Below are 20,459 nucleotides of genomic sequence, written 5' to 3'. Positions count from 1 at the left end.
CTCTACAAATAACGCAATTTTGTTCCTTTTTATGGCTGAGGAATATTCCATTGTATATACGTACCATGTCTTCTTTATCCATTCATCTGTCGATGAGTGTTTAGGTTGCTTCTGTGACCTGGCTATTATATATAGTGCTGCAATGAACATTGAGGTGCATGTGTCTTTTTGAATTATGGTTTTCTCTGGGCATATGCCCACTAGTGGGATTGCTGGCTCATATGATAATTCTATTTTTAGTTTTTAAAGGAACCTCCATACTGTTTTCCATAGTGGCTGTACCAATTTACATTCCCACCAACAGTGCAAGAGGGCTCCCTTTTCTCCACACCCTCTCTAACATTTGTTGTTTGTGGATTTTCTAATGATGCCCATTCTAACTGGTGTGAGATGATACCTCATTGTAGTTTTGATTTGTATTTCTCTAATAAGATGGTGAGCAGCTTCTCATGTGCCTCTTGGCTATCTGTATGTCTTCTTTGGAGAAATGTCTATTTAGCTCTTCTGCTCATTTTTTGATTGGGTTGTTTGTTTTTTTAATATTGAGCTGCATGAGCTGCTTGTATATTTTGGAGATTACTCCTTTGTCCGTTGATTTGTTTGCAAATATTTTCTCCTATTCTGAAGGTTGTCTTTTCGTCTTGTTTATAGTTTGCTCTGCAAAAGCTTTGAAGTTCCATTAGGTTCCTATTTGTTTATTTTTGTTTTTATTTCCATTACTGTAGGAGGTGGATCAAAAAAGATCTTGCTGTGATTTATGTCAAAGAGTGTTCTTCCTATGTTTTCCTCTAAGAGTTTTATAGTGTCCAGTCTTACATTTAGGTCTCGAATCCATTTTGAGTTTATTTTTGTGTATGGTGTTAGTGAGTGTTCTAATTTCATTCTTTTACATGTAGCTGTCCAGTTTTCCCAGCACCACTTATTGAACAGGCTGTCTTTTCTCCATTGTATATCCTTGCCTCCTTTGTCATAAATTAGTGGACCATAGGTGCGTGGGTTTATCTCTGGGCTTTATATCCTGGTCCATTGATCTGTATTTCTGGTTTTGTGCCAGTACCATATTGTCTTGATTACCATAGCTTTGTAGTATAGTCTGAAGTCAGGGAGTCTGATTTCTCCAGCTCCATTTTTTTCCCTCAAGATTGCTTTGGCTATTCGAGGTCTTTTGTGTCTCCATACTGATTTTAAGATTTTTTGTTCTAGTTCTGTAAACTTGCCACTGGTAATTTGATAGGGATTGCATTGAATCTGTAGATTGCTTTGGGAAGTATAGTTATTTTCACAATGTTGATTCTTCCAATCCGAGAACATAGTATATCTCTCCATCTGTTTGTGTCACCTTTGACTTCTTTCATCAGTGTCTTCTAGTTTTGTGACTACAGGTCTTTTACCTCCTTAGGTAGGTTTACTCCTAGGTATTTTATTCTTTTAGTTACAATGGTGAATGGGATTGTTTCCTTAATTTCTCTTTCAGATTTTTCATCATCAGTGTATAGGAATGCCTGAGATTTCTGTGCATTAATTTGGTATCTGGCTACTTTACCAAATTCATTGATTAGCTCTAGTAGTTTTCTGGTAGCATCTTTAGGATTTTCTATGTATAGCATCATGTCATCTGCAAGCAGTGACAATTTTACTTCTTCTTTTCCAATTTATATTCCTTTTATTTCTTTTTCTACTCTGATTGCTGTGGCTAAAATTTCCAAAACTATGTTGAATAATAGTGGTGAGAGTGGGAAACCTTGTCTTGTTCCTGTTCTTAGTGGAAATGGTTTCAGTTTTTCACCATTGAGAATGATGTTGGCTGTGGGTTTGTCTTATATGGCCTTTATTATGTTGAGGTAGGTTCCCTCTATGCCCATTTTCTGGAAAGTTTTTATCATTAATGGGTGTTGAATTTTGTCAAAAGCTTTTTCTGCATCTATTGAGATGATCATATGGTTTTTCTTCTTCAGTTTGTTAATATGGTGTATCACATTGATTGATCTGTGTATACTGAAAATCCTTGCATCCCTGGGGTAAATCTCCCTTGATCATGGTGTATGATCCTTTTAATGTTTTGCTGGATTCTGCTTGCTGGCATTTTGTTGCGGATTTTTGCATCTATATTCTTCTGTGCTATTGGTCTGTAATTTTTTTTTTTTTTGCAGTATCCTTGTCTGGTTTTGGAATCAGGGTGATGGTGGCCTCATAGAATGAGTTTGGGAGTGTTCCTTCCTCTGCAAAGTTTTGGAAGAGTTTGAGAAGGATAGGTGTTAGTTTTTCTTTAAATGTTTGGTAGAATTCACCTCTGAAGCCATCTGGTCTTGGACTTTTGTTTGTTGGAAGATTTTTAATCACAGTTTCAATTTCAGTGCTTGTGATTGGTCTGTTGATATTTTCTATTTCTACCTGGTTCAGTCTTGGAAGGTTATACCTTTCTAAGAATTTGTCCATTTCTTCCAGGTTGTCCATTTTATTGGCTTAGAGTTGCTGGTAGTAGTCTCTTACGATGCTTTGTATTTCTTCAGTGTCCATTGTAACTTTTCCTTTTTCATTTGTAATTTTATTGATTTGAGTCCTCTCCCTCTTGATGAGTGTGGCTAAAGGTTTACCAACTGTGTTTATCTTCTCAAAGAGCCAGCTTTTAGTATTACTGATCTTTGCTATTGTATTCTTTGTTTCTATTTCATTTATTTCTGCTCTGATCTTTATGATTTCTTTCCTTCTACAGCATTTGGGTTTTGTTTGTTCTTCTTTCTCTAGTTCCTTTAAGTGTAAGGTTAGATTGTTTATTTAAGATTTTTCTTGTTTCTTGAGGTCGGATTGTATTGCTATGAACTTCCCTCTTAGAACTGCTTTTGCTGCATCCCATAGGTGTTGGATCGTCGTGTTTTCATTGTCATTTGTCTCTAGGTATTTTTTGATTTCCTCTTTGATTTTTCAATGATCTCTTGCTTATTTAGTATCATATTGTTTAGCCTATATGTGTTTGTGTTTTTTACATTTTTTTCCCTGTAATTGATTTCTAATCTCATAGCATTATGGTTGGAAAAGATGCTTGATATGATTTCATTTTTTTTGAGTTTATCAAGGCTTGATTTGTGACCCAAGATGTGATCTGTCATTTAGAATGTTCTGTGTGCACTTGAGAAGAAAGTGTAATCTGCAGTTTTCGGATGGAATGTCCTATAAATATCCTATATAAATCTATGTGGTCTATTGCGTCGTTTAAATCTTGTGTTTCCTTATTAATTTTCTGTCTGGATGATCTGTCCATTGGTGTAAGTGCAGTGTTTAAGTCCCCAATTATTATTGTGTTACTGTTGATTTCCTCTTTTATAGCTGTTAGCAGTTGCCTTATGTATTGTGGTGCTCCTATGTTAGGTGCATAAATATTTATAATTCTTATATGTTCTTCTTGGATTTATCCCTTGATCATTGTGTAGTGTCCTTCCTTGTCTCTTTTAACATTGTTTATTTTAAAGTCTATTTTATCTAATATGTTTATTGCTACTCCAGCTTTCTTTTGATTTCTATTTGCATGGAGTATCTTTTTCCATCCCCTCACTTTCAGTCTATATGTGTCCCGAGGTCTCAAGTGCTGCATTTAATGTTGTCCAACAGGTGTCTTAGGCTGTCTTCATTTCTTTTCATTCTTTTTTCTTTATTCTGTTTGATGGCAGTGATTTCCACCATTTTGTCTTCCACTTCACTTATCCTTTCTTCTGCCTCAGTTTTTCTGCTATTGATTCCTTCTGTGTATTTTTCATTTCAGTTATTGTATTGTTCATCTATGTTTGTTTATTCTTTAATTCTTCTATGTCTTTGTTAAACATTTCTTGCATCATCTTGATCTTTTCCTCCATTCTTTTTCCGAGGTCCTGGATCATTTTCACTATCATTATTCTGAATTATTTTTCTGGAAGGTTGCCTATGTCCATTCATTTAGATGTTTTTCTGGTGTTTTATCTTGTTCCTTAATCTGGTACATAGTCCTCTGCGTTTTTAGTTTAATCTGTCTTTCTGTGAATGTGGTTTTCATTCCACAGGCTGCAGGATTGTAGTTCTTTTTGCTTCTGCTCTCTGGTCAATCCCCACTTGTTTATGTTGTAGAAAATATACATCAGGTTTACCTATATACTTATATGCACATCCTTCTTCATATTACCATGTAGTACCTTTTTCTAAAGTTAAAAAGTATTTTTTAAGAGTAAGTGTATCCTAATTTTATAAAAAATAAGGAATAGCATATTGAACCAGGTGGTATTGAATTAAGTGAATTTAAATATGATTTTGGTTTGAAGTTTTTTAGTTTCCTTGAAGATATATTGAAATATTAGAAAAGATGGTCAAAACAATTGCTTCACAGCTATGTATTCTGATGGCTAGAATTACACTATGGTTTTTTTTTTTTTTTTTTTTTTTTTTGCGATACGCGGGCCTCTCACTGTTGTGGCCTCTCCCGTTGCAGAGCACAGGCTCGGGACGCGTAGGCTCAGTGGCCATGGCTCACAGGCCTAGCCGCTCCGCAGCATGTGGGATCTTGCCAGACTGGGGCACGAACCCGTGTCCCCTGCATCGGCAGGTGGACTCTCAACCACTGTGCCACCAGGGAACCATAAAACTATGGTTTTACATTTACCAAGCTTCAAAATACCCACAAAGACATTTGTGTGGCTTCTCTTACATGGGTAGAAGTTTGAATGCTTCTGCTTTATTGCACATCATATTCAGGAAAGAAATAAGATAGGATGAGCTCTTCCCCATTGTACATGCCCGTACCAGTCAGGCTAGAGAAGTTTGAAAGGAGCTCTCTTCACCCCTTTTATAACAGGAGCAGAGGAACAAACTCCTTTTCAAATTCTTTTTTCTCTATGAGAAACAAAGAAGAATGCTAAAGGATTGGTAATATCCCTGATTATTTACACGCCCTCACTTACCCTAAGCAGACATAGTAAGAGGGTACCTACTGCTAGAACTGTGGGGAATTAGTTGGAAGACTCATTCAAAAGTAAATTTTTCTCTAATTGGGAAGTAGATTTTCTTAAATTGCCTCTTCATGTATTATGAATAGTTCTGTGATATTTTATAGCCAATTAAAATTGATTGGATCCATTGAGTTTTCTCTTTAGAGTACTTTAATATGAAAACCAGTTTGAATTGAGTCCAGACTTGAGACAGATGGTTAAATTTATGTTTAAAGAAATCTAAATTTAAAAAATGAATAAAACTTGGAAAAGGCTCTTTTAGTTGATTTCCTTATTTTGAGTCCACTAAGAATGGCAACTGGCTTTCTTATTTGATAATCACCAAATCTTGGAGATTTTAAAAAATCATAATCATGTATGGATGATGCATGGAGGTCCTCTAGAAAAGTACTCCGAAATTCAAATTCACCTCTCAGTTCAGCATATGAAAGAAATGCATTTTGGATACATGACCTACTAAAGACCAAAGTAGAGTTCAGGCTATGTTTATTGGTTATCAGTTTTGTTGAAATGACCTGAAAGTGGGAGGATTTGTCTTTTTTGGACCTACTTATTAATACATGATCTTTCAGCAGCTAATTTATGGCATGAATGCTTTTCACTGCATGGAGCTTAATATGATAGGACCTTTACAAGGTCATAAAGAGTAATGGCGCTCTTAGTTATTAGTCTAATTTACATTGGGTTAAAGCTGCAGAAATTAGAGTGACAGCTGTAATATTTGTATCAGATGCTGAGATGTTATGTGGGATGGAATATGCTACATGATTAATTTATATTCTGCAGATAACGTCCTAAAAATAATATGAAAGTTCAATAATATGGTTTGTCCCTATTTTGCTTAGTTTTATTAAGTAAACAAAGCTAAGTTTCATATACAATGAGATTAAGAGAAGTTATGTCCTTTTGCTGATTTTCCTCTATATTTTATAGGTGAGCTCCTTAACAATATTAGTTTTGGACTTGATTACTAGAAAGATGATATAAACAGATGCAGAAGGTAAAATTGTAATCTTTCTATAACTTCTAATTTTAAAAAAATTATTTAAGTTTAAATTTATTTTTTTAAAGTAAGAACTATATTAATTTGTGCATTTTCTTGTTATGTGCCAGGCACTGTTATTTGCATAACTGATCTTGTAGATAACAGAACACATGGAAATCCCTGCGTCCTTGAGCTTACATTTTAGAGCAGAAGATAGCTAATTAGTAAAATAAATAAATGAAACATATAGTATGTTAGGTGGTAAAAGGTAAAGTGGAGAAAACATGGTAGGTAGATAGGATGTTGAGCAGATGATCAGGTTAGTTGTCATGGAGAAAGACATTTAAATGAAGAGTGAAACAAGTGAGGAAGTGAAGCATGTGATTACCTGGGGCAAAGAGTACTCCAGGTAGAGGGAAAAGCCAAAGCAAAGTCATTGAGATGGGATCATGTGTGACATATTTGAGGAGTGGTATAGACACCTGTGTGGCTGGAACTGAGGGACTGATAAAGGAAAGTTGTGGAGGTATGAGATGAGGTCAGAGAGGAAGAATGATGGTGGGTGGTACGGGAGGCACAGCTTACCCTGGATCTTGCTGGTTCTTTTAAAACCCTTGGACTTTTACTCTGAGTAAGGTGGAAAACCATTGGAGGGTTTGAGCAAAGGAATGACATGAACTTACATTTTAGCAGGATAATTCTGGTAGCTTTGTTGAGAATCATATGAGTGGTTGGGGAAGGATGTAAGTAAGATTACTTCTAGGCTATTGGAGTAATACAGGCAAGGATTCATGCTGGCTTGGACCTGGGTGGTAGCAGCAGAGGTGGTGAGAAACGGGCAAATTCTGGATACATGTACAATTGATTCTTGTTATTTATGGTCGTTATATTCTAAAAAGTCACTGTGAATACTAAATTAGCATTAGCTGATTACTGAATCATTGCCCCTGGTGAGCATAACATAAGGGATTAGATCCCTTTAAGCAGGGTCACAACATTTTCGACAGTTGATCAATACATCAGTTTGTTTTTTGTGTGTTTCTGTTTAAAGACACCTTCTTTAATATATATTGTTGACTCATTAACACTGAATTCACAGCTAGCAGTACTATAACTCACGACTAAACAACGCTATCTAACACATATTTGCTCTATCAGGGACATCACAGCCTCCTGAGCATAAGAATACTAGGCAGCACTTCAGCACTCTGCTTGGGGGTCATTTTAAAGGCAAAGTTACCATCGAAAAGCACAAAAATGCAAAAAGTGTGGAACTAAATAGACTACAAAAACGAGTTTACAGTAGAAGAGCTGAAGCAAAAGGCCGAGCATAGCTTTTCAACCTCAGTTGAGAATGTGTGTATCAGGTGACTCCTTTGCTGCTCTGCATGTGTGCATGTCCATGATTGACCTGAAAAGCAATGTGTGTATCAATTTTGGGATTAAAAAGAAATTTTAGGTCTGAATTCATGGAAATATGGAATCCATGGATACTGAGGATTTATTATATACTGAAAGTAGAGCTTAAGGATTTGCTGATGAATTAGGTGTAGAGTGTGAGAGAAAGAAGTCAAGAATGATTCCAATATTTTTGGCCTGAGCAATGGGAAGGATGGCATTGTTGTTACTGAGATGGAGAAAAATAGAGGAGGAGCAGATTTGGAGGTGAAGATCAGGCGTTTGGTTTTGAGATTCTTATTAGACATCTAAGTGGAGATGTCAGATTTGCACTTGGATCTCTAATTTTGGAGTTCCAGCGAGACTTCTGGGGTTGAACTATCAATCAGATTGTTAGTTGATATTTAAAGCCATGAGATTTGATGATATTACAAAGGGTGTTAATTAAGATAGAAAAGAGTCCTAAGTCTGAGCCTAACATTAAGAAGTCACAGAAATGCGGAGGACGTTGTAAAGAAGACTAAGATAAAAGGAAAACCAAAAGAATATTATTATTCTGGAAGCCAGATGGGGTGAAGGGATTTCAAGGAAGAACAAGTGATCATGTGATTTGCAGTTGCATGCTGCTAAGACAAAAGATGAGGACTAAAGTTTGGATTTAGCAAAACGTGCGTTATTGGTGACTTTGACAAGAACAGTTTCAGTGGAACAATAGAAGGAAACACCTAAATGGGATGGGTTTAAGAAAGAATGAGAAGAAAAAAACTGGAGATAACTAGTATACACAAATCTTAGAAATTTTGCAGTAAAGGGAAAGAGAGAGATAGGGAGTTAAGTAAAAGAAGTAGAGTCAAGGGGGAATTTTTTTTAAAGATTAGGAGCTGTTATAGCTTGTTTGCTGACAAAAATGTTCCCACGAAGAAGGAAAAGTTGATGAGGCAGCAGAATGAAGGAAGAATTGCTGGAGCAATGTCCTTGTTGTATAGGACTAGAGAATGGATTTAGTACACAAGGGAATGGATTGGTCTTAGCTAAGAGCAAGGGCAGTTTATTCATTGAAATAGTGCAAGAGAGGCTACAGCCTTATTCAGATAAGAGGTTAGATAGACTGGTGAGAGCTTGTGGAATTTCCCTTGAGATTCCATTTTTCCCCCCTTAGTGGGGTTCATGGGCTCCCTCTTCATACTTATATGGTTCCAAATTCAAAATCACATGGTACATATCAGTAAGTAGACAGTGAAAACTTTTTCTCCCACGTTATTACCCAGTTTTTTTTTTTTCCACAAGGAAACCAATATGAAGTTTCTTCTAGATATATTCTACTCATAACCTGTGGCTTTTAAACCATTTCATTAAGAATATTCATCAACTTATTAGATAACCTTGTATATTATAGCACATTATTAGTTTTAGATCGTGACTAGTTGGTTATCCATACTAAATATATGGTGAGCTCTACACTCCCTCTTCTACAATTATATCCTAACATTATGATGACTGTTTTGTGAACCTCCATCTTAATTTTCTTGTCAAGCATTTTTAAGGAAGAGACTATGAATATGTGTCTCTCACAGAACTTAGGACGTCATGGAATCTGGATAAAGATTTAAAGGATGAATTCCCTTAATTTGCTGTAAATGTTGTTCTCCCACACACTTGACTAGTCTTATGAAGCAGAATGATAGTTTTTTTTTTTTTAAATTCTGGCTGTTTTTATCTATTAATGTTACCTATAGTGTAAGCATACCTGCTTTGAAACATACATATTAAAACTAAATTTTTTTCTATCACTGAGACTTTTAATCTCTAGGCTAAATAACTGAATTTTTTAATTTAGTGAATATTCAGGTACTTCTGAGCTTTAATCAATTTTTACAACTTTCCATTTTTAACTTTTTATTTTGACATTATTTCAGACCAACGGAAATTTTGAAAGAATACTGCAAAGAATTCCCATATATATTTCACCCATATTCTCTAAATATTAATATTTTAGCACATTTACTTTATCCTTTTCTTTGTCTGTACATGAGAGAGAAACAAAAACTGGTTCTTCTGTCCTTTTGACATGTTCCTGTTATTTATTGAGCACTTATTTTCTGGCTCATCTTATACCCTTTCTGCTCTAGGTCTTGCTTCATTTCCCTAAGGAGCTATAGTTCCATTTAGTAGAAAATAGTATTTAGAAACCAATATTTGGGCACTGGGTGTGCTCATTGCTACTGGGATGTCTTTGTTTTAGGTCCTTTCAATGGATATAGATAAGAAATAAACAAATGTACGCACACACACACACACACACGCAAATACATCTGTGCCTATTTCTATACCTATTGCTCTATCTATAGTAAAACTGAAGTATTCACATTGATATTTCCAATTCCAGTTGAACACCAAATAGTTCATTCTGTCTTTTCCTATTTATGTATTTGTAATTTCCTTCTCTGACAGTGAGACACCTGGCTACTATTATTCACAATCTACTTACTTGTTCAATCCTAAAATAACAGAAGATAATTTCAGAATTGCTAATTTATGCCTCTGAAAAAAGAAACCTACTGACTACAGTTCAGTATTTGTTTAGACCTCTTTTTGTCTTTAGTCTTCCTCTGTAGTCAAATACTGTTTCCAAAGTTACTTGGATTAATGCTTTCCTTCCCCACTCCTTTCAGTGTGGTTACATTACTCACTGGGAAATACAGTTTGGTTCATTTGTTTCTATTGTGTCCCATTTTAGGTTGTTTTTCTGCTCTTACCCTTGTTGATTTTGTTTATTTTGTTAATGGTTGGACATTAATGGTTTCAAAAGTCAGAACTGTACAAAAGTAGATATTTAGAGAACTATATCTTCTTTAACTATATATCTTTATTTCTTATACAAAAACTACAATATTATGATATGTTTTTTATTTTGATTTTCTACCTGACATTGTATCCTGAAAGATCTCAGTATTTCAGTTTGTAGATTTCTTTGTTGTTCTTTTTAATTGCTGCATAGCACTTCATTATAAGTTATTCAAGCACTTTCCTATGTATGGACATATAGTTTATTTGTAGTTTTTTCAGTTATTTACACTACTACCATGAATAAGCTTGTGTGTAAGGTTTCTTTTTATTGTTGCAAGAATATCTTAAGCATAAATTTCTAGAAGTGTGAATGCAGAGTCAAAATATAAATGTGTGTGTAGTTTTGTTAGATATTGCCAAATTTCCTTCTATAAAAATTATACCGATTTACATTCCCACTAGATATGTATGAGTATCAGTTTCCCCACATCCTTGCCAAAACAGTGTTTGCCAATTTGGTACATAATTTTGATTTGCATTTCTTTTATTATGAGTGAGGGATTGAGGTTGACCACCTCTTTATATGTTTAAAGGCCATTTCAAAGTATTTATTTTTTAGTGAGTTCTTTTGCCCATTTAAAAAAATTGAAGTTTGGTCTTTTTTTTCCTTAAAATTTTAAGGATTTAAAAGGTATATTACAGTGAATAGCCCTTTATCTGTTATACATGGTACATACATTTTCTGTGAATTTGTTGGTCGTTGTTTGACTTTATGGTCTTTTGTCCACAAATGACGATACTTTAGCTACTCATACTGCTGTGAGAAATAAACGTCCTTTGTCTCTGTCCCAAGAGTCTTGTCTCTTTTGGCCACATCCATGAAATTGAGGCAGCCTAACTTTTTAACTTGCCAAGTAGGGTAGAATCTCATTCTTTTCATGTTCTTGACAAAGATTTGTGTCCTTTTATTTTTCTTTATTTTCTTTTTCTGCAGGATTTTTTCTTTTTCCCTTTACCAAAGTCCCTTCGTTTTAACCATTTCTGCCTGAAGTATTACCTTTCTAAGACTGCCTCCTTTATCTTCCATATGCACTTTTACGTCCCTTCCTTGTAGTCAGTTCGGTGACCTACCATTACACGTTTTCAGTACTTTCACATGTAGGGTGGATCTTCTTATTCTTATGGTGGTTTTAGATGAGTCTTAGGCATACTGCTATCTCTTCTCTTCTCTCTTTAGTGCATTTTTCTTTTCTTTTTTTTTCAGAACAGTCTTTGGTGTCCATGAATGCTTGCAGTGGGAGGGTGAGAGATCATTTGCAAAGATTTGATGTTTATTTTTCTACTCACTGAAAATTTTAAATTTGGACATTCTCTGCCTATTATACTGAGGGTGCAGGTTTTGTTTTTCTTTTTGTTCTTTATTATATTTTTAAGTGATATGTGGGAGATTCAGAATTATGCTGCTGCCCAGCTACTCAGAATCCCCCCATGCACAGCTTTGCAGTTAGACAATGTAGCTTTGGGACTTCCCTGGCGGTCTAGTGGTTAAGACTCCCGGCTTCCACTGCAAGGGGCATGGGTTTGATCCCTGGTCGGGGAACTAAGATCCCTCAAGCCGTGTGGCCAAATAAATAAATAAATAACTAAGGGAAAAAAAGAGAGAGAATATAGCTTTGACCATGGTATATCATTCAATTTATAGGCTATTAAAAAGACTGTGGGTCAACTGAATCTAGCAGTCACTATATGCAAGGAAATGATATTTCCTTGCTTGTTATTTCCAAACTAGAGAGCTTGCTTTTTAAAGGTATTTTATATTGAATTTTAAAATATCACTGTTTTAGTTCCTTGAACAGTTTAAAACTCATAATGCATTTCAATAAATATTTCTTGATTGATACATCAAATTTTTTTATACTAGGAAATTTATTAAAGCTAGCACACTGTGGATGCACATCTTGTATTTTTTTAATGCTTCATAGGAGCATATAATCAAAAAGGTTTTCTCAGCTCTCCAAATTCTGTGTCTTCTTTAACCTTTGTTGTTAACTGTGCATTGTGACAATTTTCTGCCATTTGATTTCCATCACAACCCAATGGATGGAGAAGGGCACACGATTTAACTCCCAGGATTAAAAATTAGAAGCTAAAATTTAGATTAAATGATCTGCTTGGGTTGCACAGCTAAACAAAGGAGGAGCTGAGATGAAAATTGACTCAGAACATCACTGAGTAAAATAGGTAGCTCATTCATTGTTCCCACATATCATACTTGAACTTTAGCTTCCAAGTGAAAAAACATATGTGGACATTTAGGCAAATAACTTGTAAGTTAAGATGAATTCTCATTCATTTTCTTTTTACTCAGAGTAATAAGTAAACGTTATATAGTTGAGGAGGAACGTTTTGAAAGAAAGGAAAAATGTTAAGGTGGGAGAATATTTATCCAAATCAAAGCAGAGACTACTTGCAGTTTACTTTTGGAAAATAATCACTTCTCATTTATTATCCAGACACTTTTCACCATAATATTTAACAAATGGTAAATGCTTCAGAAGTTTATAATAAAAAATACTTGACTTTCTAGACTAGCTTAATGGCTAGTCTAGCCTGTCTCTTATAAATGTCAAACATACATAATTGAGTTTTGCTGGCTTCATAATATTGTTTGTGGCATGACGCTGTATACACACTCTGTTACTACAAACATTAAACGAGTTTGTCAACAAGTGGTGGAAAAGAATTGTAATTCAGTCTCTGTGAATTTCATTATGTGGAGGAGGAAAAATTGAATGTTTTTCTCCCTGTTAATTGACACATAGAATAACTCCATTTCCTGCTTCAGTGCTTCTCATCATTTGGAAAAAAAAAAAAAAGCATACAGCAACAGAGGTATGATTCTGTGTCTGTCATTAGAATTTATTCACTCTCTGTACTTCACATTAATTTTAAGCTCAAGTTTAGTTATTTAAAAGTTAAGAAAGTATAGTAGTGATCTGAGATATATTCTGAACCCAAAAGCTGTGTGGCAGGAATGGTGGTGGGTAGTATTTTGCAATATATTTTACGTGAATGGAATTTAAAAAAATTTAGGGCTTCCCTGGTGGCACAGTGGTTGAGAGTCCACCTGCCAATGCAGGGGACACGGGTTCGTGCCCCGGTCCGGGAGGATCTCACATGCCGCGGAGCGGCTGGGCCCGTGAGCCATGGCCGCTGGGCCTGCGCGTCCGGAGCCTGTGCTCCGCAACGGGAGAGGCCACGGCAGTGAGAGACCCGCGTACCGCAAAAAAAAAAAAAAATTTTAGTTTAACTTTGGTTTTCACACAGTATTACTATTTCTTGAATTTACTTACATAGTCCCTTTGGAACCCTAAATGTTTATTTTAAAACAAATCAAGAAAAAGTACAATAGAATCCTGTTTCAAATCATGGCAAATGAGCATGTTTTTGAAACTTTTTGTTCATGTCTACAAGGGAGGAAGTATGGGGTGCATGCCCAAGTACATCTTACAACCAAGTGCACGAGTGTCTATGAGCGTAGAGGACAACAAACAAACCAACAAAAGAGCCCTACTACGACATACCCCATTTTCAATTTTAGACCCAAAGCTGTTTTTAAAGAATCTTTTAGCATTATGTATTATTATTTTAATGTAACGGATTCTGCCTCAGATGTTTTCAAAAGCATTTGTTTTCTAAATTTGCTAATGACCACTGGTAAGCTATTGATAATTAGATTTTGGCTATGATAGCCTTCTTCAGATTGTTGGTCATACACTGTATCTGATAAAGAGAAAAAAATTATTTGGGAAGTTCTTAACTTTTCTAATGTAATTTTGGATTATAAAATCTTAGTGAGCTGAGTGTTGTATATTTCATGCATCATTTCTACACCAGCTAGAAAGACAGATGGGTAGTGTGCAGCTTAAAAATCTGTGCAAATAGGAGGACAGATGGGTGGTTTAAATGGTTTAAATGTCTCCATGAAAATGTTTGTGTGGAGAGCTTGACTCTTGAAGTTACACTAAAAAATATAAGTAATTAATTGGGAATAATAGAGTTCATATAAAAAGCAATATTTTTAAAGAAGTGACATAAAATATGGACTTCATTGAATTTACTAGTTATAATTTTTTAACTTATAATAAAAATCAACAAATTAGAATACAGTACTCAAATATTGTTGCCTTATTTTCTTATTATGAACACGTGGACCCCAGAAGACTTCTTTATTACTTAGATTTATCTGCATAATTGTACGTGAACTTTTGAAATGTCTATTGTCAGAATTTGTTGAATTCCAAGCAACAGCAACTTAAACTAGTTTAAAAATGATGAATCAAAAACAAAACAAAGCAAAACAAAACCAACTCAAGGAAAAAGGCCTTAGAAAGGGCTGTTCTGGCAACTTCTGCAGCAAATGTTCATGGACTTTCACTCCAGCAGGTGTTCAGGCATTAATGTGACATAGCTCCCAGCTGAAAGATTGGTACCTATTTCGTTGGGAATACAATTTGGATCTTGGGTGGTATCTTCACATGGGAGTCTCCCCCTGACTCATGTGGGTAAGCAGAAAAGGGGGTTGTCATTTTAGAGGAAGGCTGCAGGGCTGGCCGTAGATGTATCAATTGTACTGGCTCTTTTAGAAGTGTGTTTCTGCAAGAAGGATGCTAAGTAGCAATGTTTATGGGTAAATAAATATAGTATTCTATGAAAAAATTATTAAAGTAACTGTGAACATGTAGGCAGATGTGTTCCTGAGAATGTTAAAAAATCATTTGTGATTAGCATTATTGAAGTGGTTTATTAATTCCTAAGTTAATGCCATACAGAGTAAGTTACAACTACTCTAGGGATTTATATTAGATGAGGCAAAAAATTTATTTGTTTCTGAATGAACGTTTTTAAAAATTCATAATTCAAATGATATAGTTTTAAAAAAATTACAGAGCATCCTTCATAATAAGGGGAAGAATTTTTTAATGAATTTCTTATTTCAGTTATGTATTTAAAAATTTATATGATTATTTACTAGTTCATGGTGTAAAATATATTATCCTGTGGGTTGCAGTCAAAAAGTGAGAAAACCCACTCGTTTGATGGCTAATGTTATCTTTTTCTGACCCCTTCATATCAGAACTGAATTAATATGTTTGCTCCCATCCTCCCACTGTAGTGAATCTCTTTCACTCTGTATTAGAATCTCTTTCCAGTCAGCTGTGAAAGGGTTAGGAAATATACTCTAGTGATTAAGTTATTTTCTCATCAACAGGTTCTTTATGTTATAAAGTGAAATAGGTTATCCAGGGCAACATTTTGTGAATAACTTGGACAATTATGAATATCCCTCTGAATAAGAACCAGCCAATGGTCTTTGGCTAGAGAATTATGCTCTGTAAAATATTATATGCAGCTCCCCGGAAGAAGTCAGTGGTGGTTCTAGTATCCAGAAACACTAGAATTTGTTAGTAATAGAGACATACCAGTCTGCTGGAAAGTTCTGTTTCCTTTTTCACCAGCTGGATGTAGTTCCTTGCCTCAGAATTAGAAAAGTGATGAGAAAGGCAAGAAAATTGTTCTAATTCTATTGCTATACCTGAGCATGTTCTGAGGTTTCCTCAGTCTGCAAAATCCCTGGCCTTTTCTCTGCTTTTGGCCCTTGGCTGAGGACATTCTCCAATAGGGAGTACTTTTCTGACTCCTGTCTATAGGGAATACCCAGATGGTTCCCGAGCCTGAACAGAGTGGAAGCAGAGGAGAGCCTCTGGTGTCTAAAATTCTCAACATAAGATCTATTTTGGGGGAAGATTCATTTGGAGGAGTCTCTTTGGATAGAGGGCAAAAATTAATATATACTTTGAAAAGTTTATTCACTAAATCTAAATAATTGACATGAAATATTTGTTCAGTTTGCATCAAACATTGAAGATCTGCTTAAAAATTTCATTTATTTGTATAGTCATTCATTTATATTGCCAGTCTGTAAATATTTTCTGAATGATTTTAGTAAAGGAACCACAAAAAGTTTTTTTTTTAAATTAATTTATTTTATTTATTTTTTCTGGGTTGGGTCTTCGTTGCTGCGCGTGGGCTTTGTTGCAGCGAGTGGGGGCTACTCTTTGTTGCGGTGCGTGGGCTTCTCATTGCGGTGGCTTCTCTGTTGCGGCGAGCGGGGGCTTCAGGACTTGCTGTGCGCGGGCTTAGTTGCTCCGCGGCATGTGGGATCTTCCAGGACCAGGGCTCAAACCCGTGTCCCCTGCATTGGCAGGCTGATTCTTAACCACTGCACCACCAGGGAAGTCCACAAAAAGTTTTAGTTCATAAAATTATCATCTCCTAGATGACTTCTGTATCAAGTTTAAATTTCTCTGTTTGATTTCTAAGTCATTCACAACCTAAAACTGTCCTACCTGTACAGACATATTTCCTTCATTTCCTCAAAACTTGCTGTCTTTGAGCTTACTGCTTTGCTTGCCTATGGAACATTGCTTATTCTCTTCATGTTTTCACTCAGTATTCCAAATCACTAGACCATGGGTTGTATGTCAAAGACTCTGTTTTGCCAAATACTCAATTCTCAATGTCTAGCACAGTTCCTGGGGGTGAACAGTTAATAATATTTACTGAATGAAAGGAAGGAAGAAATGGAGAAAGAGAGGGTGAGAGGGAGGAACTGTTGTCTATCCTGTCTTTCTTATACCTTTCCAGACTTGCCTCATCTTTTAAGGTCTGTTTTCTCCACAGACTCCTCTGACTTCCCTGGTCTTTATTCATATCTCAAACCTAGACCTCAGAATTTAACATTATTTACAAACTTTCTTGTTTTCTTGGTTATACAATTTCATGTGCACTGTTGTTCCAGTTTGGTGTGAGCTCCTTGAAGATGAGAAGGATCATATATCTGTACAGTTTTTCAAAAAATTGTACATTAACCTTTATTCACCAAACATTTACTGCAGTGCATGCTTCCTTCAGAGCATCCTTTGTACAAAGTACTGGCAAATAAACACAGTATGTGTGCAGTAACCTTTTGATTATTCATAAAATATATGAGATAACATGAAATAGTGGTAACTCAGTTTGCACATAGTGAAGATAGAACTTTTAAAATTATCTCTTTGCTAACTTTATTGAATTTTTTTTTCAGGGAAAGAAACTGAAAAGGCTAAGGAACGTTACGACAAAGCCACAATGAAACTTCATATGTTGCATAATCAGTATGTATTGGCATTGAAAGGGGCGCAGCTTCATCAGAATCAGTATTATGACACTACACTTCCTCTGCTTCTGGATTCCTTACAAAAGATGCAAGAAGAAATGATAAAAGCACTGTAAGATACATTTCCTATTTGATATAAAATCCTTTCATAAAATGATTTTAACATTTTTTTTTCTGCTAGTTCACCTTTCGTATAAAAATTATCTTTGTTTTGTAAGCTGCATCATTGAACTAGCTCAATGGGTATTTCACACCTCTTCTACCTTGGTTTTCACCTCTGTTATCCTTTCAGTTTACACTCACTCAACTCTGCAACCTTCTAGCTAGCCCCAAGAATGTCTCTTATTTTTGTATGTTTTTGTTTTGCTCCAGTTAGCTAGAAATTTAGCTGAAAAAAAAATCTTTAGTTTGACAAGTGTTAGTTTTTTTTTTTTTGTTTGTTTTTGGCTGTGCCACACAGCTTGTGGGATCTTAGTTACCCAACCAGGGATTGAACCTGGGCCCTCGGCAGTGAAAGCACAGATTCCTAACTACTGGACTGCCGGGGAATTCCCTTGACAAGTGTTAAGAAGCGGATATCTACCTCCAGAGGATTGGGTTTAAATCTTGAGCAACTGATAAGCCCAAAGGAAATGACTTTTTGGTTTATTTGCCAGCTTTTTGTTGTATGAGATTAAAATGAACAAATGTTTATTGAAGTTCTGCTGTATACAAAGCACCCTGGTGCTTGCAGATGTAGAGATGAGTAGGTCACAATTTTTGCCTTCAAGGAGCAAACAGCGTTGGTCAGTAATTCAAATGCATACATGTTTACCATACAGATCAATTCAATATGCCACCCTATGGTAGACTTCATCTCCTTTATATGCTGGTTTAGGTGATCCCCCATTTCCCAAAAAAAGATAAAGTGTTTTTAGTCAACTTGAATATGTCAACTTTTAAGGGTATTGATGAAATAGTGAAATATCTACTTAAAATATTTAATTCATAAATTTAGTAATGTCTACTTTAAATTACATATTGTTGATCTATAAACGTTGCCTTTCCTACTTTCATTTTATGAATCAATATTTTCTCAAACTCTCCATAGGAATCTTCAATAATAGTGTCTTCATCATCACAAGAACATCCTTTTTTGAGACATATAATAGTTTCACACAGTGTATTATCTTTACTTTGTAAGAAATTTTTTTAGATCTAGCATTTAAAAAAATCCAAGCATGATAATATCACTGAAATTGAATCCTATGTCACAAGTACTCATTCATATAACATTAGGAGACTTCTTCCTTTTTTTCCCCATTTGTCTTATTAAAGATGTGTTAATGATCTCCACATCATAACCACTTACTGTTTTGCTTTTTAAGAATTATCTAGATAGTCTTATTTATATTAATATCATTCAGTACTTTCAATTGTGAGGTCATAACCCCAGGGATATTTACTAAATCTGTATTAAATTTCTCTGCCTCCCTCTTTTCTTTAAACTGTGTCTATCAGGTCATTTCTGTAATCATTCCAAGCTAGCATTGCCTGAAGCAGTTTGAATTTAATTTTTTTTAACCCAAACAGTATTTTGCTGTTCAGAATGAAGTAATTGAGAGAATGCTTCATAATAAGAGAAATTTTGTAGGATTACTTTTTATGAGTGATGATTTTGGAAAAGAAAAACAAACAAGGCCTTATATTTATTTGGGTATATGCAGGATAAGCTTGTTTGTCCACACTTTTTAAGGCTACTAATGAGCAATGGTATATTTTTACAGCATAGCATTCTTAAGTTGGAGATTGGGTCTTTGTAACAGAATAGTTTTTCCTTTTGCATTTATTAGATAAGCCTAATAACTTTTATGATTATTTTTGCTACTAACTGGAGGTCAGGAGAAGATTGAGATGTCATTGAAGGTATAAACCAATTAAACTCTGTAAATATAATATGAAAAAGAGCAGAGGCCCAGGAGCAAGAGAAGAACCAGGAGCTAGGGCATGTGAGGAAGTGGCAGGTACTGAACGAAACATTAAATAGACAGGAGTTCATCCACAGTTCCATGTTACGGAATCAGCATTTCAGCGGTGATGTTTAGAAACGGAAAGTGGTTAGCACTGGCTTACACTTTGGATATGTTAGATAGATATTGGAAGATGTAATGCCTTACTCTAGATCATTTACAATTATTATATTATATCAAATGTAAGTTGTTAATCTGTACACGTGTATAATCCCTTCACTTCACTATCCAGATATATGAAATAAGGTGGTGTGTTAAATCACCATCTGTAAAAATTGGCATTATATTTCATATTGTTTTAAATCCTTTTTGGGCCTATGTTTCCCTGATAAAACTTTAAAATGTTGTTAAATTTTCTTTTCTTTTCAGGAAAGGTATATTTGATGAATACAGCCAGATAACCAGTCTTGTTACAGAGGAAATAGTGAATGTCCATAAAGAGATTCAAATGTCAGTTGAACAGATAGACCCTGGCACAGAATACAATAATTTCATAGATGTTCACAGGTATGTATGATATTTTCATTCTTCTTTCAGTATTTATGACAGTATTACTTTTTTTTTAACCATATAATATTTAACTGAATTAAAATAAGAAATATTGAAGAGCTTATTAGGAAATAGTCTATTTCATTATTAATTTGTTTTTAATTATTTTCAAAATCCTTTCTCGATGATAACTAATTTATATAATGATCTTGAAAAGTTTTTCAGTTGTTACTACATCACTGCTTAAACCCATATTTAATCCATGAAATTGTATTTTCTTTTTAACAATTATATAATAATAAACATGGTTTTCTGTTTGTGTTAAACTTTATAGTAATAATATATCAATTATTTTTTCATGCATGCATCATCTTATTTTATACTCATTACCATTGAGGAAGGAATAAAGCAGGTTAATATCTGTATTCTACAAATGAGGAAGCTAAGCTGAAATTACTTGACTAGATCTTTGAGGCCTAAGGTTTAGTTTGATTTATTCTATTTGTTTTTACTCTACTTTGTTAACATAATTTTAAATAAGAACAAATATTCTGCCTTTGGTATGTACTAAGACATATTATGATAGTACATTCATATTGATA

General features: G+C 34.8%; 1 protein-coding gene across 17 annotated transcripts in view; it reads left to right on the top strand.

Annotated features, from left to right (window-relative positions):
* The window catches only part of FER (FER tyrosine kinase), a 622,960-nt gene that overhangs the window by 248,898 nt on the left and 353,603 nt on the right, over window positions 1-20,459 (top strand). For 16 of the 17 annotated variants that reach the window (XM_004267438.3, XM_049707502.1, XM_033423747.2 and 13 more), the window contains 2 exons: window positions 17,288-17,471; window positions 19,738-19,875. In XM_004267438.3, the coding sequence (XP_004267486.1) occupies window positions 17,288-17,471; window positions 19,738-19,875 (322 nt within the window). Of the gene's footprint in view, window positions 1-5,903; window positions 5,971-17,287; window positions 17,472-19,737; window positions 19,876-20,459 lie in introns of all 17 variants that reach the window. The other variant, XM_033423753.2, reaches the window with a different exon arrangement.

The sequence above is a fragment of the Orcinus orca genome, chromosome 3, assembly GCF_937001465.1.
Source record: "Orcinus orca chromosome 3, mOrcOrc1.1, whole genome shotgun sequence".
In the NCBI taxonomy this organism is placed as follows: Eukaryota; Metazoa; Chordata; class Mammalia; order Artiodactyla; family Delphinidae; genus Orcinus; species Orcinus orca.
This window is presented reverse-complemented; position numbering and strand designations above follow the sequence as displayed.